At 56.8% G+C, this 22,573-nt stretch overlaps 1 protein-coding gene across 12 annotated transcripts in view; it reads right to left on the minus strand.

Moving 5' to 3' along the window:
- Positions 1-5,986: 5,986 nt before the first annotated feature.
- Positions 5,987-22,573, minus strand: part of UGT8 (UDP glycosyltransferase 8) — a 36,163-nt gene continuing 19,576 nt past the window's right edge. For all 12 annotated transcript variants that reach the window (XM_066233968.1, XM_066233970.1, XM_066233969.1 and 9 more), the window contains 4 exons: positions 12,584-12,726; positions 11,474-11,550; positions 9,750-9,969; positions 5,987-8,270 (listed from right to left, as the gene is read on the minus strand). In XM_066233968.1, coding sequence (XP_066090065.1) covers positions 7,907-8,270; positions 9,750-9,969; positions 11,474-11,550; positions 12,584-12,726 — 804 coding nt within the window. In that variant the 3' untranslated portion in view covers positions 5,987-7,906. The remainder of the gene's footprint in view (positions 8,271-9,749; positions 9,970-11,473; positions 11,551-12,583; positions 12,727-22,573) is intronic.

A 22,573-nucleotide genomic window follows, 5' to 3' on the forward strand; every position in this document is an offset into this window, starting at 1 on the left:
CAGGTCCTACTGACCTGGAGTCATATCTCTGCGAAGTTCCAAAGAGACCTTGACGGTGCCCTTTCAGAATTAATATACAGATTAATGTATTTCTAATAAACACGTGACTGTACTTCCTCGTCAGCTGTCACGTGACCGTCAACATCGCTGGGCTCTCTCAGAACGCTGATGATTCTGCAGCTATGAGGGTTCACGTCCTCATGAACATCATTATGAGCCCGGGATGGAGAAGTGGACGATTCTGCCCGTTTGACCGGTCGTGAGGTCATTTCTTACTGCGGTCTGTGCTTTTCATTTACTGAATTCTCATAAGAAACAATGGAATTATCTGCTTTTCAGGTTTTAGGGTAGAATTTCTTTAAAAGAGCAAAAGTCCTCACCACGTTTAATTTTACTTGAAAATATCCATTCTGATCATCTGTTTGCACTGCGGGGTGAGTAGGGGCGCGCTCCAACCAACAGGCAGACTTTAACCCTTAAAGAGATCAAGACAGAAACCTCATTAATGAGCTCACTTTGATAAAGGACAGATTATCCTTCTTGCACTCTTTTTTAATTACGTGCTAGCAGAAACCACTTCAGGTGTTAAGTATAGATTTGTTTTCCCAGAACTGCATAATGGTTGTGTCTTTTTTTTTCTTCAAGCCATATAATGTGATGTGCTTGAAACTACTTTGGTGAAAGCGTCTTCTAATCTTCTTTAAACACTCAGTTTGCTTCTAGGACCGGGGCTGCGTTTTCCTGCCCCCGTTCCAATCTTGAAGAGAGATCCTCCTGATTCCGGAGACTGCATCGACCATCAGCAGGAAGGAGTATTTACATCCATCAGCAACGCGATCCTTCTGAGGAGCAGGAAATGCATTTCAGACTCCAGGATGGCAGATGCAGCCTCTACTCAACTCTGTGACACGTTGGGGTGATGGTCACTGGTTCCACGGGACGCTGGCCTCGGTGCGGACGTTCAGGAGGGTGAACAGCAGGTCCATCGCCTGTTTCCGGGCCGGGTCAGCTGCTCGTTGCGAGAAGAGACTTGGGCCTCTCCCTACCAACCATCACCCCGTCAATAACCCCAACGAGGCAGGTGGTCTTAGGGACAGGAACCTGGGAAAGCATTTTAACAGGGGAAACATTGTATTCCCACAATGCATGCCTGCGAGTGGGTGGGAACTGCTATCAACAATTCACAGAAAACGAGGGAAGGGATCCCACCTGTCAGGGCACCCCCACCCCCCTGACCCCCCTCTGCATGGACGGCGCGCTGTCCACACCTGCCCCACGGCGTCCTGAACGGCTCACTGTGCTTAGTTCCCTGGGCACCGGGGACAGCGGCTTCTGCATCCCGCAACCCCAGCGTCACCCACAGCGCCTGGCATGGCGGGGACACAGGGGACAATGCCCGGCTATGTTCTCACAGGGGCGTTGTGTGCTCAGTGCCGTGGGACCCGGAGGATGGTAGGAACACAAAGGGGTGTCACTCGGTGGTGTCAGAAGTGAAGAGTCAACATCCGATGACACGTGAAGTCAGAGTAACTGTCACCGATGACACCCCAGCTGACACTCGGGAGTGAGAACTGACAGCAGATAAGAGGGGCCTTCGTCTGAAGTAAAAGACAGAAACGTCGACAAACAGGAGGGAGGGAGGGCGGGAGTGTGGAAAAGTCTGTCCAGGACCTGAAATAAAGAGACCGTGACAGTGTCGTGTCGGCAGAAGGATGTCTTTGATCACAGGTTCAGAGAGAGAGTCCAATAGCTGTATAAAAACAGTAGTTTTGCCTGACCAGGCGGTGGCACAGTAGACAGAGTGTCAAACTGGGATGTGGAAGACCCAGGTTCGAGACCCCCAGGTCGCCAGCTTGAGCACGGGCTCATCTGGTTTGAGCAAAGCTCACCAGCTTGGACCCGAGGTCACTGGCTCGAGCAAGGGGTCACTCGGTCTGCTGTAGCTCCACGGTCAAGGCACATATGGGACAGCAATCAATGAACATCTAAGGTGTTGCAACAAAAAACTAATGATTGATGCTTCTCATCTCTCTCCGTCTATCCCTGTCTATCCCTCTCTCTGACTATGTCTGTTAAGAAAATAAATAAAAAGTTTCCATGGGGGAGAACGTTCCCCCCCCATGCCTATGGCCATGACTGAGGCCCGAGGGAAGCCCACAGAACGAGTCTGTGGTCTGACTGTGACAACGCCCCTGAGGACACGGACCACACAGGGCAGTTATCAGAGGGAGCCATCGGGTAACTCAGATGCCTCCAAGGTGGTGCTGGGGCTGGACCTGCTGCAGATGCACAGTGAGGCCGTGCTGGGCAGGGGTGTGGGGGCGGGGGGGAGGGTCGGCCTGTGTGTCCCAGGACAGCAACTCTGGCTGGAGGGGGACAGAGCTGCTGGTCTTACAAAGAGCAGGTGTCTGAGCCGACATTCAAATCAGAGCTAAAACAGAAAAAGGTTTTCATTTCCACGAACCCCCCCCCCCCGCCCACTTGCACTGAGAGCACGCCATGGGGGGAGGGGTCTGACTTACGGTGAAACGGTGAGTCTTCGAGGAGCTTCGGACGCTGATGGTTACGAGGCCCCTGAACTCTCAGGGGGCATCTGCACTGGCTGGTGAGGGGCTGCAGGGCTGGACATCAGCACAGGACAGCAGACAGCCCTGGAGCAGCGCTGTGGACGACAGACCCCATCGTGTAAGGGCTGCTGAAATGTCCTGTGGACGCCCGGGCAACCGCTAACCGGTGTGAGGACAGAGAGACAGAGATGGCGGTGCGGCTGTGTCTGGTCAACAAATGGAGAAAACCCAGACAGGACAACGGAACACGTCCTTTCATTCCTCCTTCTGTGGGAAACATTGTGGCACTGACACCTGCAGCCGGCGGGTGACAGAACACGTGTGGCCGTCCGACGGACTCTATGTCAGCCGCTGCTCCATTTCTCTGTTTCCTTTTATAGCCAGGAAACAGCGAGCGAGGGGGCTGCTGTCACCTCCCTCTCCTGAGACATCACGGAGCAGCCGACCAGCCACCCCTGTCTCAGATGAGCAACCCCCACAGGGACCCCAAGTCTGCAGGGAGAGGCGGCCCGAGGACTGAGGGGGGAGCAGGGCCGCCCCTCCCCGCCCGCCGCTTGGCCTGTTCCTGCTGTAAACGGGGGGCTGCTGCACCCAGGCCCAGGGGCACCAGCCTCCTGCGACGTGGGCCCCTCCGTCCCTGTCCCTGACAGCCGGCTGGGCTTCTGGCATCTTCTGTTCATTGGGGATGGCAGACGGGGTGCAGGAAAGGCTCTGGAAGGGGTACCTGGCTCCGCTAGAGGAAGGTCAGTCTTACCGGCACACGGAAGTTCTGTTAGAATTCTGACTGAGCCCGGGGACAGGACGGAGGGACGGACAGAGGACTCGGGCCGGGCTGACAGCTGAGAGAGCACAGGACTGAGCCCCAGGCCAAGCCTGGTGGGGCCACAGCCAGAGGGCCGGTCTGGTGCCCCCAGGGCGAGGGGTGGGTGTCTACGTGGGGGTCACACCCTGAGCCTGCCTGCCTACCTGTAAGGATGCTCCAGGGCACACACGTGTTTGACACAGACCCCACACCCTCAGGGGCACACCTTCTCCTTCCCCCTTCCGGCTCTGGAACACGGGACCTTCCCGGGGTGTTGCCGCATTCTGTCAAAACACAACAACGCCGTCAGACACAGGAGCACGAGGCAGGCACCACACAGCCAGGCCGGGGAGGGCAGGTCGGGGACAGTGACCACAGGGACCATGGGAAGAGGGGACGAGGGAGGCTGTGGGGAGGGACAGGGGCCACACACTGAGACTGCTCCTGTGGGTTCACAGGGTGCACGTGGCTCCGTGCCCCGGGGCCTGGGGAGGTCACTCAGCAGCACCTGAGTGAGGCTTTCTCCCACCTTCTTCCTGACACCCGGGTGAGAAACCGTCATGTGCTGGAGAAGCTCACCATGAGAGACGATACCACTCGTGAAGAGGACCCAAGCGTGGTGCACACTTCTAAATCTTATTTTTTCCAGAGTAAATAAGAAGATGGACATTCCAAAAAGAGCAGGGCCTTGGTTCTATTTGATCGCAAGGACACCGTGTCCACCATCTTTCCATAAGTGCTCCCTCGGCCCTCGCCGCTACAACTTCCCTGTTCTTTTCATCCGCTGGACTCGGCGTCTGCAGAATTGCACAGGGCAGCTTCATCGCTGGCTTCCAAGCCCACCCTCAGTCAGTGAGAACATTTCTCGTCGTGGTCAGTGCTCACCATTTCTTCTTGGCCCCGGCCTCCCTCACTGTCCACACGGTGTCTCTAAGCTGGGGAGCTGCGTCTTCCTCATCAGCTGACCGTGCTGTGTCCCTCCCCTCCGAGGGAAGATGCTGGATAGAAGCAGAAGGGCGGTTTCCACGCCACAGCCCGGCTTCTCTGGACGGACCCTTGGCCCCTCACGGCCTGTTCTGCTGACCTGAGAAAAATGTGTGGACGTCACCCAGCCGCGCAACATCACACGTTCCCATGGACATGACATTTAACTTACATGCCACTCACCTGTTTTTACTCAGGAGATGCCATCTGTGCAGAATGTCCGGGAGTGAGGGTCACGAGGCAGAATTAGCCTAAACACATAAAATTCTCCCCTCCGGCCGCCTGACATCCTCCCGCTGTGCCATGCTGAGTGCGGGACCAACAGAGCCCCCAATGGCAGGCTGTCCACTTCTGGGACTCCAGCAAGCACCCTGGTGGGCATTCTCGGGTGGCTATTTCCGAGAAAAATGGGAAAGGAATCCTAACATTAGAGGACAAAGGACCCGGGGCTTAGTGGAAATCACCGTTTAAACGTGTGGGCACTACAGTCAATTCAAGCCCGCCGTGCGTGCTCAGCAAGGAGGAACGGTCGCTTACTGGACACAACAGTCACCGCAAGAGTGAACGCTAACTGCAGACAGAAGCTGACACAGGAATCTATTTCTAGTTGTAGCGAGTTCAGGAAAATGCTTCGCACGTCACCACGGTCGTTCACGTCGGCGTCAAGACATGGGGTAGACTCACGCTTGTGACCGTTTTATAAGAACAGTGTCATTTTACCTCCTGTCCTTGTTTCTCAGTCTGCTGAACACCTCATGCTGTATTGTGCTAACCAGACGTGCCATCAGTCACCTGTGGAGCACAGGGATTCTTGCCTATGCTATGTCTTACCACAAATAACGCACGTGGATGACGTAACTCCCAAGGGCCTCTGGTTTCCCTCATTTGAAAACCAAGCACATCCACACTGTCCACCACCCATTCAGCCCCCGCTCAGCAGCCACGTACCTGAGTCCAGCCATGGGTGCATGTCTTACACCCCAGGATGTCCAGCGAAAACGTCTCACAGGCCCAGGTCACCAGGAGAAGCTGGCATGGAGCCGGAGGTCAGATCTGAGCCAACACCCTGTGGCGTTGGCAGGGACAGTAGGGGAGAGGAACAGAGGGCCTGCCAGGTCCTGCAGCCTCCCTGCCAGGACCTGGAAGGGTAGGGGCAGGCGGGCAGGTGGTCCTTGGCGGCCCAGTGAGGTGGGTCTGGCCCACTGGACAGGGCGCTGTGGTCACCATCCAAGCGCCAGTGTGAACACGGGCAGGTGACGTACAGGGGAACGTCCTTGGGGCCACCCACCAGGCCTGAGCTGAGAGACACAGAGACCGTCTGGGAAGATGGCCCAGGTGGCGTCCTATTGGAGAACAGCCCCCAAGGGGGACACGGTCTCCTCACTCTCGAGGGAGACCTCTGTGTCCTTCTGTGTCAGCAACAGAGCACCGCTGTGGCCACATGGGCAGCCTCTGGGCCTGGGCACCCGTACCCCATATCCCGCCCTCATCTGTATGGGGAGGGTGCTTCGCGCCAGAGGGGAAGCCCATCTGTGTCCCCACCTCACGGGACATCACCACGGCCAGCCAGAGAAACTTTCGCAGCTTCTTTTTAAAAAAATAAACAAGAAAGAACCTTCATGAAAACGTTCCTTTATTAGAGAATCTGGCTCCAGTAAGGAGAATGTCAAGTCACTCACGCTCACACTCACGCTTGCAAGTCGGGATGCCCTTTTCACAAACACGTTCACGGCGGACACACGCCCCGCTGAGAAGTCAGCTCCGGCTAGAAACTGCATTCCCACGACATGTCTGTGTGAATCTCGTTTATTGTTTGAGTTGTGTCACAGTGGAGATGGTGCTCACGGTCCCTCAGCTTCCTCCAGCTCCCAACGCCGCCCAGTCGACCCCTCATACTCTCCGAGCCCCGCCCCCCGCCCACTGCTCATGGCCCTGGGTCCTCCGCCCTTTGGTCGGCAACCCCGCGGTGAGATCGTGGCAGCTCCTAGGCCAGTGTGCAACACCACATTTCAAGTATTCAGCGAGCCACACACGTCCGTGCTGCTGGCGAGGAAACTGCTCCTCGCTGCGCGCGGCCCGTTGGCTCCCAGTGGGGATGGGGACACGAGGTCCCCTGTCATCGTGTAGGCGGGGACTGAGGGCACTGGGAATTTTCACAGGTCTCACCGGGTTAGTGAACGCTGTGAGGGCGCGGGTGTGTTTCTAGACTCGACTGCCAGACGTCAAACGATCCAAATAAATAAAGCTCAACACGCCAAGTACAATCACTAAGTAAACAGAACGACCTGAAGTGAACTGGGATGTGGCCTAGTGGGGCAGGCTCAGGGAGAAGACATCATGTCAGCGTCTGATGGGCACCCCTGCTATGTGGTGAGTGCTGTTCCTGACCCTGCCCCCGTCAGCAGCCGCAACGGCCAGACGCCGCTGTTGGGGGCACGGGCGGGAGACAGCCAGGAGGGGGAACAGAACTTATTTCTCAAAACCCGGTTTCTTCACCTGCAGTTGCTCTACCCCTCATGCGTAGGGTGTAATGTCGCAGTGAGCCGGACCCTACAGAATAGGACAAGGGTGTAGAGGGCAGAGGCCCTCCAGACAAGATCGACACGTTGGCACCTCTGTGACCCCCCCTGTGCAGCCCCCACGGCACAGGGCATGACGGACGATTTTTTTTTCAAGTTAAGACATTGGGGGTTGAACGCCTGAACACTCATCAACTCTGTGATCAGAACACCGCCAGGGACAGACGGCGAGCGTCTGGTAACTTCTCCAGGCAGGCGAATGTGAATGAACGGGGGCCAGCGTGCCCGTGGCAGCGTCTTACGAGACGTGTAACGCAGCATCACGCGTGAAAAGTGAAACAGGAAAAAACCTATAAAATTCTTCCAGAGACCAATTATTGGTTGGGGGGGGGGGGCAATGAAAAAGGACTAATTTACACACTGACTTAATTGTATGCTTCTCCCGGAGCGTACGCAGTCTGTAAGGAAAGGGAAACAGGAAACTAAAACACACACAGAAAAACCACAGAGGTACGAAGCCAGTGCCCTTAGCTCTTCCTTCCCGTCCTCCTGGGCAGAGGGGAGGGTGACCGTCCCGGGAGTCCTCAGTTTGCACATGTCACGTTCTAGAAGAGAAACACCTGGCCCGATGGCCTTCCTGAATGAGCCGCACCTGCCACAGGCGTGACGGCAGCTGGACCACAGCCCTCTCAGGAAGTGCACATGCACACACACACGTGTATGGGGAAAGCCACTGTCCCCGCTTGGGGACACACACACCGAGGCCTGGAACTGAGTCTGACCCAGGCACTGAACTCATTTAAATAATTAAGGCCCCTCACGGGTCCGGGGTCGGGCTTGGCGTCCACCCTGGGAGAAAACACGCCTGCGTTTTTCGGTCTGCGCTCCCCCGGCCGCCGGCCCGGCACGGGGTTTCGTTAGTAGGTCAGAGAAGGGGTGTTAGGGCTGCTTGCTGACTGGACACTCAGGGGTGGTTAGAACGAATGGCCGCAGTGACCGGAGGGGACAGCGGTGGGGGGAAGGGAGGCACGGGCTCACTTCACCTTCTTCTCGTGCGGAACGTAGCCGTTTCGCGCACACTGGCCGTTCAGCACCCCATTGTGGTAGTGTCCATTCACCGCGCAGGGCCTGTGCCCAGACCAGCAGCGGCGGGCCTGCCGGAGGACGAGCATGGCGGCCCGGGTCAGGAGCAGGTACAGCAGGGCGGCGGCCAGCAGGAGCACGGCGGCCACATCCAGGAGGAAGTACTGGCAGAAGGACAGCTGGTGCACGGCCGCCCGCAGGTGGGGGGCGCCCGGGTGACGCAGGACGTACTCGATCCAGTACACGGTCCGCTGCACGGGGTGCCCCGGCTGGTCCCGGTGGATCTCCGACAGCTGCCGGGCCCGCTGGCGGTAGCTGCGGGTGGGGAACACAGTCACCATGGGTTCTCTTGCGGCCCCCCGCCGCAACGACAGGGAAGCCAGGGAGGAAAGTGGCCGGCGGGTGCCAGGCGTTGTGCCCGGCCCCAGATGCACAGTCTCATGCCAGGCACTCTGCCCGGTCCCGGACGCACAGTCTTGCGTGAACACACAGAACAAAGTGAGAACCCCTGACGTCGAGCGTCTTGAGCCCCAGAAGCTCCTGCCCCCAGGCTAACCGGCGGACCCTCGGCCGCATCTCAGAAGTGGATCTGCCTGGCATCCTGGGACGCTATCAGGTGTCCCCTGGGAGACCCTGTGCCGTCCTATCCACACAGCCCCTCCCAGCAGCTCTGCCCAGGCCCTGCAGACTCTGCATAGGACTGTGCTGCAGAACTCGCCTCCGAGAGTCTCCATGGCACCCGTTTACTACGAGAGCATCAGGTTTGCAAACACTGGACTCTAAAGGAAAAGCTGTGGCCCTGGCCGGTTGGCTCAGTAGTGTTGGCCTGGCGTGTGGAAGTCCCAGGTTTGATTCCCAGTCAGGGCGCACAGGAAAAGCGCCCCATCTGCTTCTCCACCCTTCTCCCTCTCCTTCTCTTTCTCTTCCTCTCATGAAGCCACTGGCTCAGCTGGCCTGAGCATCAACCCAAGACCAGGGTTACTGGGTGGATCCTGGTCAGGACGCATGCAGGAATCTGCCTCACTGCCTGCCTCTCACTTAAAAATCAAAGAAAAGGAAAGGAGAGGAAAAGCTGCAGGGCAAAGATAAAGGAGCCCCGTTGGGCACCTCGGCTTACGGGACATACGGCTCTGAGCACCAGAGTGACCAAGGCACTGGGTCCCTCACGGGCCAGGGCACCAGGGCCCCGGCTCAGAGCCCACAGGCAGCCAAGGGCAGCCTTGCCCACGCAAGCCGAACGTGCCTGTGGATCTTTCACACTGCTCAGACCCTGGTTCCCCTCTAGGGGAAGCCTCATCCCCTCTGCCCACCCCCGGGGGGGAAAACATAGCTTACACTTTTACCAACCTCAGTGCCACTGGAAAGACAAGGCTAATGACATGTCGCCAGGAACAGGGTGGATCTGTGAGCACCGGGCAGTGCTCCCCACCCCTACCTCCCCGAGACTGAGCTGTGAGTGCACCAGCTCAGCACAGGTCAGAAATTTTAAATAAATAAATAAATAAATAATCTGACTGGCCACCAGCAAGAGCAATGCCAGCAGCCCGGGTCACTGACGCGCTGAGAGCAAGACCCAGACCGGACCATGCGAGGCCTCGGGGCTCCCCGAGACTGTTCCCAGAGTGGGGGCAGTTTCCACTTTCCCAATTACAGAAAATGTGCACGGGGCTTTGTGCACCAGCGCCCACAGCGTGGCCCCCGTGACTGGGGCTCCCTCGCTGTCGGCCGCTGCCCACTGCTCGCGGATGTATTGCTGTGCATGCAGCCCCGGCCCCGGGCGGCCCAGAAACTCACCTGGGGTCGCCGATCACCTTCACCAGGGCCTCGTGCAGCTCGGCCTCCGTCACCGTCTTCCACTCCAGCAGCACCCCCATGCCCTTGGCCTGTACCCGCGTCATCGTGTCGTAGTGGTCTCCGAAGAGGGGGATGCCCACCACCGGCACGCCGTGGTACACGCTCTCGAAAATGCTGTTCAGCCCGCCGTGGCTCAGGAAGGCCCTGACGTGCGCATGCCCTGTAGGAGCGGAGGGAGGGACGGCGGCTAACACGCTGTGCCATCTCCGGGCTGAGCCTCCAGAGATGTCTTGGACCTCGGCACCCAGGTGCCCGTGCTGATTAAAAGCATTTTTTTAAATAATTCTTTCCATTTACAACTCTCGAAGGATCCATGGTCTCGCCACAGATGGCCAGCGGTGTCTTTACTTTTTAGTACTGTCGTTATAAACACACATGTCAACATATCTGATGGTTTCTTTTTCTAACTCCGTCCCAGGTATTAAAGCCATTTTTTTAAGTAGGTTTGGGAAGCTCACTAACTTTCTCTCAAACATGAATATTGACTGACCACCGCCATCTCGTCAACCGGCCTGTAAGAAACAGGAAGTTACGTGTGACAGCCCACGCTGCTCAGAGCAGAAGCACCCTTTCCGGCCCTACAGGCACTGTCCAGACAGGAGGCAGACAGCATGTCTGCGAACCCCGGTGGCAAACGAGGGGTGGGGTCCAGGTATCGGCTCGCAGGCTCATCCCCAGAACGACGCCAACCAAGTCACGTCGGTGTCTGGGTTCACCGTGCTGGGGCCCAACTTTCCTGCTCGGTTGTCCAAACAAGGGACAGACGCTGACAAACCAGTCATAGGAGCTGGGACAGCACATGAGAGCCAGCTCTCATGGGTGCAAGGGAGGGAACAGACCAAACACCACACATCCCCATGAGCACCCCAGGTCCGCCAGGGGGGTGGACAGACCCACCCAGGTAGACATGGACTGTGTGGCCTTGGACTCTAGGGGCTGCCGGACGTCCCCGGTCCAGCATCCAGTGGGTGGTCACACAGGGTCTGTCCCTTACCCACGGGCGGTTTCTGCATTCAGCAAACACCAGGTCCTGCCCTCCCAGAGGACCCAGACCTTCCCCTTGGAGGGAGCATCCCCATGGGCCCCACCGTGAGAGCAGGTATGTAGGGGTACACAAAGGAGTGGTGGCCCCAGAGGGGTCCCCCCTGCGCAAGGGAGCCACCTCCAACCACAGCCAGCAGCCGTGTCTCTGAGATGCCCGGTGACTTCCAGGACGGTGTAGGCAGGTGATGCCAATCCCTTCAGAATATGCAGACGCTCTCTACGGCCCTCTCCTCGTCTTCGGTCAACAGATAACTCTGGGTCTCCCCGTGGAGTAAAACCACGGCACAGATATCTACACTCTCCCTGTTCAGATCACCACTCGAGGTGATCAGCCTAACTCACTGTGATGTCACTTCCTGCCAATCCACAGTGACGGGGTCTGTGTCTGCAGAATGAGGATTTTCCAGCAAGGTCCCAATTGGTACCCGGTCTATAAATTTATATTTACGGGCCCCAAAAGATGACACTCTGCAAACGATTTCCCAACAAGCAGGGAGGAGACACGCGGGACCTGGGACAGCAGGTGACACATGGCCGTCTGGTGTGCGACTGCCCCGCCCCCGGCAGAGGGCGCATGCGGTTGGGGCAGCAGGGACAGGACGTGGGCTCTGGACACTCACCCAGCAGGTCATTCTGCGGCAGCCAGTCCAGCAGCTTGGTGTTGTTCCCCAGGTTCTTCGGTTTGGTTCCCGAAAACCTGCGCGGGCATAGACGGCAGCCCTCAGACACCGAGCCCCGGGCTCCGCGTGTGCGGTGCTTGGGTCACAGGACGAGGCCTGAGCTTCCACCGCAGCAAAGCCAGGTGAGTCTGTTTCTCACGGCTCCCCCGTGGAGCAACCAACAGGAAGTACTTTGCTAATATTGGGTGTCATTTCCTTCCACTCTTCTCACCTGTGCGTGGGGGGGGGGGGCCGGGGGGGGACACCCCCCCATGAGCCTGTGCTACACCCACCCACATGGGATCCCGGACGGGAACGGGGGAGGGTGTAGAGGGCCCGTGGTGGTGGCCACCAGTGCCATCCCAGATGGAGCCTCAGGATGGGGGCAAAGGCAGTGAGGAGAAGGTGCAGTCCTCCAGCTCTGCCCACGGACGATGTTCCGGGGGATGGGGTCCAGGGGGGAGATGGGGTTACGTGGGGGGCAGGGGTAAGCTGTGTCCTGTTTGGCCTTTGTAAGTAACCCTCAAGGCTTCCCGGATAGCGGGGCAGCAGGGCTCTCCCCGGGGTCCGGGCAGGAAGCACCCAGGACTGGGGTCTGTTTCCCAGTCAGCCAGGAGAGTGTGTCTGAGGATAAGCCCTTGCCCTGCAGAGCTGCAAACCCAGCCTCTGTTCACAGCTGGGCCCTAGGCCCCACGGTGGTGCCCCGTCCCAGCAAACACGCTGAGGAGGCTCTGAGGGCCAGGCACCCGGCGGGAGAGAGGGTAGCTTGGTCTCGAGTGGGACCCACAGGTCTCCCCCCGCCGTGAGATATTCACCTCCTTATTGCTCCCCCACTGCTCCCCACTGCCTCTCTGACCTGAGGCCAACAGAAAAGCGAATGAGGGACAGAGGCTGCGCATGGCCACCACCCCCATCCCACCTGCTCCCTCCCATGGGCTCTCCCCTTCCCCAGAATCCCACACATCCCACCCAGAGCTCGCTACACCGGACACAGCACTCTCCGGCCGCACTGGGCCTGCCGGGGCCTCCATGCAGCCGTTGCAGGGCTCGCGGGCAGAGCCGTCCCCTCACCTCCAGATGACCTTCTGGGGCAGCCTCCCCAGAGCCCCGGCCAGTTTGTGAGCGATGTCCTCTGACAGGTACTTGACGCCGGCCCCGAAGGACACCAGGACAAAGCCATGCTCCCGGGCGCCGTCCACCCAGCTCTGCAGGTCCTGTGGAGAGACAGGTGGCCATGAACTCAACTGAGGCCACCAGGTCCGAGATGGGGCCGACGGCCGGAGAGCCCACGGGAGACCTGCTCCCCAAGGAGGACTGAGGCTTCCTGCTGGGTAACCGCTTCTGTGTCAAACCCTCCACCTGGGGACGCAAGCAGGGGGGCCAGCAACTACTCTGCTAAAACCAAGAGGTAGCGACATCCCCGCCCACAATGGCCCATCGCCCGGGGTCTCTGGTTCCACCGGCCCAGGGTGTGGCTGCCACCCAGGGCCAGGCCAAGACAGTGTGCTCCCTGCTCTGCCGTGACACAGGGGAGCGTCTCTCCCCACAGTGTGTCCTGGGCGGCACGTTTCTGAAAACGCATCTTCCCCACCAGCACATCTGGGAGAAGAGCAGGCTCCTTTCTGTGTGCCTGAGCCCCTGTGCACACGCTTCCTGCACATACTCAGATCAACCGCACTCCATCCACACAGAGCAGGACGTCAGAATGTTCAGTGATTTCCAAGATGGCCCACGGGAGCGGCCGCTGTCACTGTGCAGGTGATGACTTGAGTGACAGCGTGGGCAGCAGCTCCGGGGGAGGGAAGGAAGTACGAGAAGGGTGTGTCCACTTCCACAGGGTTCTGCAGCGTCCTGGTCCTGCCCGTGTGGCTCTCACAGCAATTACAGCCCATAGAGGCAAACAGTCTGAACCCCGAGTGTGAAGGGGGTTATGTTTTCAAGGTCCTGAAGACCTTGGAGAAACTACAGGGGTTGGGATATCACAAGGATGTGATTGCAGACGGCCGGGCACTGAGGGACATGGGTGGGAAGTGACCGCTGGGCAGGAAAACCTGGAAACCTCACCAGGAAGGAAAAATTCATCCGAAAGACGGCCGCCTCACCTTCCATCTGCTAAGATGGAGCCCAGCAGTCTCGGGGAAGGAGCCGGCGCAAGCTGCCAGCAACAGGGAACAGGCGGGGTGGGGGTGGTGGTAAGGAGGCCAGAGGCCCCGCCTGCTGCCCTGCTGTCTGAGTCATCCTGCACAGATCTGTGACCCTGTGGGATGACTGTTCCCGGTTCTGCTGAAACAACAGGGCAGAGCTCTGTGGGCGTGCGGGTGGCTGGGAGGGCGGGCACAGGACACGGAGCGGCAGCAGCGTGAGGCCAACCGCATGTCACAAAGAAAACAACTCTGTGAAATGAGTGGTGGACCGATGGCCACGGTCAGGGACGAGCCGTGCGGGGTCCACAGGACAAAAGAAGACAGCAAATCCTATCTCACGGCGAGCTCGTGTGGGTTCCCGTCACCTGACGGGATTCTCACCACCTCGTTCTGAACCAGTGAGAGGCCAGCCGCCCAAGGTCAGCACAAGGGCAGCAACCAGACCTGTGCACGGCACTGTGGCACAGGACCGCGCGCGGCAGTGACACAGAAGGACCCACATGCAGCATTCTGACAGACAGTGAAGCAGTGACCGCAGAGACTGCTCCCAGCGTCTGAGCCTCACTGAGCCACTCACCCCGCGAGGGACAAGGCCTCAGCGAAGCAGACAGCGCCCCGGGCGGCCGGCAGCCATTGGCCTGCAGCTCTGCAGCAACGCGCAGCCCGAGGACACGTGTGAGCCACAGCTGCGGTCACGGCCAGGACTTAGCGCCTGAGCAGAGGGGCCCCTGCAGCCCTGACACGTTGGATCACCCAGGGGCTCAGCTGGCAGGCCCTGCGTGTCCATCCAGTGCAGTGGCACCCACAGACTTACACCCTCCTTTCCTCTATGGGTACGTCTGTGCCCTCAGAGAAAACCCAAGGGACACACCCCATGCACCTCGGACAGTCACGTAGCCTGGAGGGTTCCCTGAGCCACGGTGGCTCTAAATCCCTCCAGAGCAGAACAAACCCACCCAGGGGCACAACTGCAGGAGGGACGTGCCCCCCAGCACTCAGTACAATTCCCGGCCTCGAGGGTGTGTCACAACCAGGCTGAGGCCAAGCATGAACCAATACGGGCCAAGGTGTATGAGCAGCGAGCCCCGCCCTCCCCAGGGACCACTGGGCCTCCATCCTCAGTCCCCATGCCCCAGAGCCTGCCTTAGAACCTCTTCATGTGACCCACAAAGACCACCATGCACAGACGCCCGTGTTCTGTTACCTGTGCCAGCACACAGTCCTGCGCGATGCTACCACGCAGCAGACACGAGGAGATCGCCGTGTCACACGACACAGATCTCAGAGGTCCGGCGACAATTCGCGGAGGAAGCGTGCCCTCTCTTGCATAAAAGAGAAATTCTCTAAACACGAGAGGAATACCGCACACACGTAATTCCGTTTGTCTTTCTGTGACTTATCTTTTACGGGCTCATAACACAACACGGCAATTTGAAATAAACTCCTCTTCCTCACACACTGACAGAAAACCAAAGAGCTAACTCGAATGGGGGGGGGGGGCGGCAGGGTATAAATTCCAGATGCCACGCAGGACAGTAGCCAGAAAGACAGTGACATTGTTTAGGGAGCCGGGGAGCCCGGGTCACCACGGCCGGGTGGGCGCCTTGGTCACATGGCTGCTCCCTCAAGCACACGCTCAGGGGCAGCATTCAGGAAGCCTAGAGTGCACAGCCCCAATGGGGCCAGTAAAAATAAAACAAAAAAAAAAAAGGAAAAAACAGGCTCAGCCAAAGCGTCCCATATTGAAAAGATACATCACTAAGATCCTCATCGAGCTATAACTGCGGGGACTGGACGTGCCGGGCCTGGCCTGACATTCCGTGCCTCGCCTGGCGCCATCCCCCCACTGCGAAACCACCCCGCCACGGCCAGCAGGGAGCACCGTCATACGTGACAGACCACAGGCTCGGTGGCCCCGTACCTTGGGGGCACACAGCTGAAAAATTCCACCAAGTTAATGAGGCTGAGGAAGCCGGGTCTCCCTGCTACTCCAGCACCTGGTGGTGGAAGTTACCAAACACCGTTGCTGTGGTGACACCACTGCCAAGAAGAGACATGAGGCAACCGGCACGCGGTGGCTCCAGTCCCCACCTGCTGCTGCCCCGTCCCCTCCTCCCTGGTGTCCATTTCCTCCCCGAAACCACCCACCAGGGTTCCTGGGCACCTCGGAGCCAGCAGGGCTCATCTGGGACATTTCAAATTCACCTCAAAAAATGACCGGTCCTGTGGTCACACCGCCCAGGGCAGCAGAACAACCACCCATGTTTGTCTTCTTATCTGTTTGCAATGAGGACAAAGGGACAAATTCAGGCACCGGGGAAGGTTGGACCCCAGACTCCCTTCCAATGAAACTCCCCGTATTTCACATTCTCAGCATCTGATAAGATCCCAAGCACACGAGGCTGGTGCCTCCTTCAAAAATAAGCTGATAAAATCTAGTTCATCAACAAGATAAAACGGGAAAGTCTCACGATCGTATTGCTCTATGCAGAAAAGGATCTGGCGAAATCGACCACCCATTCAACTTAAATAGGAACAGACAGGCACTTTCTCAACTCGACGAGCACCGTCGGCCAGAAACCTGCAGCTGACATCGTCCCAAACAGTGAGGAACTCAAAGTTCCCAACTGAGGACAGGATGTCCCTGTCAGCATTGCCTCTCAGTGCCGTCCATCCAGTAGGTCCAGCTAAAGCCATCAGACAAGAAAAGGAGATAAAAGGCATGCAGACTGGGCCCTGGCCGGTTGGCTCAGTGGTAGAGCGTTGGCCTGGCGTGCAGGAGTCCCGGGTTCTATTCCTGGCCAGGGCACATAGGAGAAGTGTCCATCTGCTTCTCCACCCCTCCCCCTCTCCTTTATCTCTATCTCTCTCTTCCCCTCCTGCAGCCAAGGCTCCATTGGAGCAAAGTTGGCCTGGGCGCTGAGGATGGATCTGTGGCCTCTGCCTCAGGCACTAGAATGGCTCTGGTTGCAATGGAACAACAGCCCAGATGGGCAGAGCATTACCTTGTGATGGGTGCATACAAGAATCTGTCTCTCTGCCTCCTCACTTCTCACTTCAGAAAAACACGAAACAAGAGGCATGCAGACTAGGGGAAGAAAGGAATAACTATCATTCACTGATGACACAATCGTGCCCCCATCTCCCTGGGACGCTGGATTTAACAGGAACACCTTCCTCCTGGAGCTGACAGGCGGGTATGACAAGGTGGCAGACACGAGGCCCAGGCACAAAAGTCAATCATTTCCTGATGGCAGCCGTGAACTTGAAATGAAAAACACGACACCACTGAGATGAGCCTGGGCCTGGGTGTGGGTATAAACCCAACGAGACATATACCAGACTCTACAGGAGGAAACCGCATGACCCCCACACAGCCAACCAGAAAAGAAAAAAGTTGACCAAGAGGGAACCGTGTTCGTGGACAGGAAGAACCAGAACTGTCGGACGTCAGGTCCTGCCAACCCAGTCCGCAGGGCAACGCGCTCCAAATCGAAACCCAAGCAGCTGACGGTGTGGATACAGACAGACTGACCTTCACGTCCCTGCGGAAACTTCCTCTGGAGGCAGAGACCCCAGAACGATCCTCGCGGTATCAACAGAGACCGGCGTGGAGGGCTGAGGCCTCGCAGCCTCGAGACCGACTGTGAAGCCCCGGGAACCAGGGCCGGGGAAAGACCAGACACACAGGTCAGCGGACGGAGACGGAGAGAGCCTGTGGACGCAGTCAGCGTGTCCCTGACCAAGGCGTGGAGGCGGCCTTGTCCTGCGGTGCCAGAAAACCATGGGTCATCTGCACGCAGAACGCCGGGCCCAGACCTGACCTCACACCCTGTCGAGATGGACCACAGACCCAGACGTCAAATGCGGAGCCAGGACACTGCTAGGAGACGACACAGAGAACGTGTGGGTGACCTGGGGTTTGCCATCAACTTTTCAGATACAGAATATCAGAGGTGCAGCCGTGACTGAGAGGTCGCTCAGAAGGCGAACTTCATTAAAATTAAAATCCTCCTGCCCTGCCAGGACCGTTTCAGGAGAAGGGGAAGACAAGGCACAGACTGGGAGAAACACCTGCAAAAGAGACACATCTGTTCAAAGACTATCCTAAATGTACAACAAACTCTGAAAACTCACCAGTAAGAAAACAAGTAACCTGACTTTAAAAAATTAAAAAAAAAAACACAAAAAAGAACGGGCCGACGACCAGATCTGACCCCCCACCAGGAAGGAACAACGCCCACAAGCCCAGGGCAGGTGCTGCACGTCCCACGCCAGCACGAAAACGCAAATTCAAACCGTGAGCCACCACCGCGCGCCCACCAGCATGACCAGCTCAGGGGCAAAGGCCGGAGGACGCAGAGCAGCAGGGACCTTGCTCAGTGCTGGTGGGAGTAAGGCCAACCAACCCTGCGGCTGCTGGAGGACAGCTGGTCAGTGCTCCACCGCAGTGCAAGGACCTGCATGCGGTGTCTGCACAACCTTTATTCACACGCACCAAAAGCTGGAAGCAAGCAAAGTGCCCTGCAGGAGGCGACGGGTATGTAAGCCGCGGTCCACCCGACGACAGAATATACCTCGGCATTACAAAGCAGTGAGCTGACCAGCCTTGCAAAGACACGGAGAAGCCTTACGTGCACGTTCCTACATGACAGAGGCCAGTCTGGAAAGGCTACAGACTGTATGGTCCCATCTCCACGACACTGGACAAGAGAATCTATTAGACAGCGAGCAGACTGGTGGTGTCCAGGGCTAAGGAGAGGGAGGGTGGACAGGAGAAGCACAGGGCTGTGTGAGGTCCTGTGTGACGTGGTGGGGAGAGACACGTGTCCTTACACACGAGCCAGATCCACAGAACGTGCAGCCCCAGGAGGGACCCTGACAAGCCCGGTGACTCTGGGTGGTGACGACGTGTCCGTGTGGGTTCAGCAGTTGTAACAAATGTTCCCTCTGGTGTGGATGCTGGTGGTGGCTCTGTGGGGACCATGGGGATGTGGAGAACCCCAGTGCTTAATTCTCAATTTTGCCGTGAACCTTCAAAAGTCTTCTTTTTTTTAATTTAAAATATACTTCTTCTCTGCCTTTTGCTCTCATTTTCCTGGGAATTCACTTTCCCTGGCTCACCTCCCATTTCAGGAATCAGTATCTCCATACACGCAGCAGCTTGGGCTCACGATCCCACCACGACCTGACTCACGTAAGTCTGTCTGAAGCAGCCCGTGTCCAACGCGCACTGAGGGCTGTAGAAGGCAAACATGCTTCCTGTCCTCTTCCTTTCTTAGCCAGGCGTGTGACCCATCCAACGTCAGACGGCCACGACTTCAAAACCCCCCGAATGTGTGGTTCTGGATGAAGACATGTTGCCGACTTTGCAACGCTGTCGTAAAAACTGTGATCTGAACGCTGCAAACGCACTGGTGGTTTTCTGCATCGCTCTGTTTCTGAGGGGGGGGGGCCAACCCCGGCTGAGTCAACCTCAGAGCGGCAAGGGGGCCGCACCCCACGGGGTCCGATGTCCTGTTCCCCGTGGACTCGAACTGGCGGTCCAGAGCTGGCTGCGAGCAGCTACAAATACTGAGACACCATCGTCAGACATTGTCACATGCAGGCGCGCAGTAAGCAGGGAACATGCACAGCATGCCCGCGAGTTGGGAACGGTCACCTCTGCCCTTCGCCCGGCAGACTGCCTGCTGGCATGGACGCTCCTGCCGTGTCTTCCTGCCTCCAGGCCTCCAGTTTCCCCATAAAATATTCAGGCTTCCCGAAAGGCGATACGTGCACTGTCAGCACCCCTGACCACAGGGCCCTTGGGCGGCTCTTGGCTCTTCCTGAACTTCAGAACGAGCGTCTCAGGGACAGAAAGGACAGGGCCCAGGAGGCGGGGCGGCAGGTCCACAGACTGCCTGGTCCGGGCTGGGGGCTGGCTGGGAGCAGACAGTGGGACAGGCGGAGGAGTCATCCGAAGGCCACACGCAAGCCTGACCGTGGACTGAGACTGGGTTATCTTTTTCAGGATGATGCTGATCAGCTCATCGCAGCAGGTTAAGACATTTGCTCGGGATGCCGGCTTCGTATTTCGGCACACTCATGGACAAAGCCTGTGACAGGGAGGGGCGTTCATCTGTGCTCCTCAGACAGAGCGGTACTGTGTCCACGGCGCTGGCGGCTCCTGCAGCCCGAGGAACTCATTGGTGAGTCTCAGCACAAGGGGACACCGGGCACAGCTGTTGCCTCCAGCTGGCACTGACCACAGGTCCTCCCGCTGACTCTGAAAAAGAACCAGGGACCCAGAGGCCCTGAGGCTGGAGGAGTGAAGTGACCAGCAGCAGCAGCAGTAGCAGCAGCAGCGATCGCCCGCAAGCAGTGCTGGGGGTGGTGTCGTGCCCACCATCCCTGCTGAGCTGCCACCTGGACCAGAAGGAGAGCAGCCTCGGGAATGGGGGCAGACAACCCACCCTGTAAACCGCTTTGCACGGCTTCCATCCAACCCTCACAATGAAAAAGAGAATCTGACTTGACCACTGCACACAGCTGGACAGATGGGCCACACTGACCGTATCAAAGAGGACAGAGGCAAGCCCTTTCTGCCAGCATGGCTTTGCGCCTTCGACTAGCACAGTCGTCCTCGACACGCCCATCGCCTCCCTGCCCTCTGTCCCCAACTTTCCTCCCAGGAACGCCCAATACTTCCAGACAGCTCAGTAACAGGAACGCGGCCCGCAGGACACCTGTCCGCATCAATGTCTACCCTCCCTCTCTGTCATAGAGACCCAGTAAATAAGTCTTGTTTGAAGTTTTATTCATGGAATAAGTTACTTAAGACTTGACTGAAATAACAAAGTGGCCATAAAAAGAAAAGAAAAGGAGGGAGGGAGGGAGGGATAGACAAGACCAGCCCAGTGTGCTGTGGGCTGTGGACAGAGAACAGGTGAGTGCAGGTGCCGGATGACCAGTCCTTCCCCGTCTGAGGAAGCTGAGTCCTCGTGCCGACCTCCTGACCTCTGGGCACCTGAGCCTGGCAGCAGGCTGGAGAACTCCTCACCTGTCCACTCCTCCAATAGACTGAAAGAGGCCTCACACTGAGGAATCTGCTATATGGATTCTGCAGTGTAAAAGATCTGCCTCCTATAGAAGTCTATTGGGGGTGGTGGATTCCACCTTTGGAATTTTTCTGCTCTAGGAAAAGTTCTAGTGTGGAAAAAATTAAGCAACATACTCTATATTTGAGCGGAATCTGCTGCAGCCTCCCATTGACTTGAATAGGAAGAAACGTGTCGGAACTGCATTTCTGCCGTACAGGGGATCTCTCTTCTGCGAAATCCACGGATCTCCCATTAAAGTACATGAGATGTGGATTCCACTGCAGAAACCACTGCTTTATAGTGTGAAAGAGCCCTGAAAGATACCATGCTGTGCAGAAACTGCAGTGTACCCAATGATGTAGTTCACACTGTTCTATATAGAAAACTTGCCACTAATCTGGAAAAAACAGACCCATTAGTTAAGCAGCTATTTACGGAATGGTAGCCCCAATACACTAGGTAAGGAGGTCCATTAGTAATAAATATTTCTCAATATATAATTAAATATTGTTTTTTGTGATTAATCACTATGTTTAAATTATGTTTGATTTGTAGCAATGAGAATACATAATGCATATCAGGTATTTACATTCCAAATCATAACTGTAGCAAAATTACAGTTATGAAGTAGCCACAAAAATTATTTTTTGGTTTGAGGTCACCACAACCTGAGGAACTGTATTGCGGGGTCACGGCATTAGAAAGGTTGAGAACCACTGATCTATACAGTGGTTGTAGATTTTTTTTATTTGCATTTCCCGCTTTTTCGCGCTTCTTTTTGCGCTCCTTGTTGAAGACAGTGATTCGTCATCAGACACAAATGAGGACAAACTAGTGATTGGGAGTTGTGACAGTGATGAGGAGTTGTGTGAATTTTATGATGAATAAAACTTCGTTCAATCACTTTACATCACGCTTTTTTTTTTCAAATTTCGGGCCCCAAAACTAAGGTGCATCTTATCCATGTGAGCATCTTATACATGGGAAAATACGGTAGTTCGCAAAATCTACTGAAAACATCTCCAGACCAAATAGCCAAAGGACACAATTTTTGAGAAGAAGACAAATGACATGTCAGCCTTGGGTGTGTTTCAGCCTTCTCATTAAGATTCCAGTCCGTGGGAGGGGATAGGGGAATCCTTCAATAAAAGTGACAATGACATTCTCTGAAATTAAAAAAAAAATGCATTTTCTGTATTGTGTAAAATAAAATAAAATCATGGCCTGAATCTTAGGTCATGCTTTGGGTAAATCAAAAATTACCTTAATGGCATTCCTAGTGGCTGTTTATGATTCACTAGAGAGCTAAAGCGTCACTGCACGTGAACTGTCAAATCCTCTCCCTGTCGGCCGGCCCCCAGCCCACCTTCCCCATGGTGTCTTTGCTGGACGGCACTTAACACGCGCCCACACAGGCCAGCTTGGCCTGGACTCAACGGACATAACTGCACCACCCTCCAAGGCTTTATCTGAAGAATGCAAGTCTGTATTGACCATGCCCAGGGCCCGCCCAGTGACCACCCACAGACTAGCAATAAGGAAACAGGCCCGGGAGGCCAAGGATCCCCTGGACCTGGCCAGACACCCCGAGAACATCACTCCTGATGCCCAGCCCGGGTGCCACCCACCTCACCAATGACAGTGCAGCCTACGGTGACCATCCAAGGACAGTGTGAGCTCACTCTTCCCGCAACAACTGAGCTTGTCCAGCAACACTGGACCAACAGCAGGGACCCAGTTTGACAGCGACCACCAAAATATCTTGGATCCTGACATCCCTTTCCTGGCTGGGCCCACCCCCAAGGAAGGTCCTGACCTCTCGTTCCTGAAGCCTC

Source organism: Saccopteryx bilineata, chromosome 1, assembly GCF_036850765.1.
Source record: "Saccopteryx bilineata isolate mSacBil1 chromosome 1, mSacBil1_pri_phased_curated, whole genome shotgun sequence".
NCBI lineage: Eukaryota > Metazoa > Chordata > Mammalia > Chiroptera > Emballonuridae > Saccopteryx > Saccopteryx bilineata.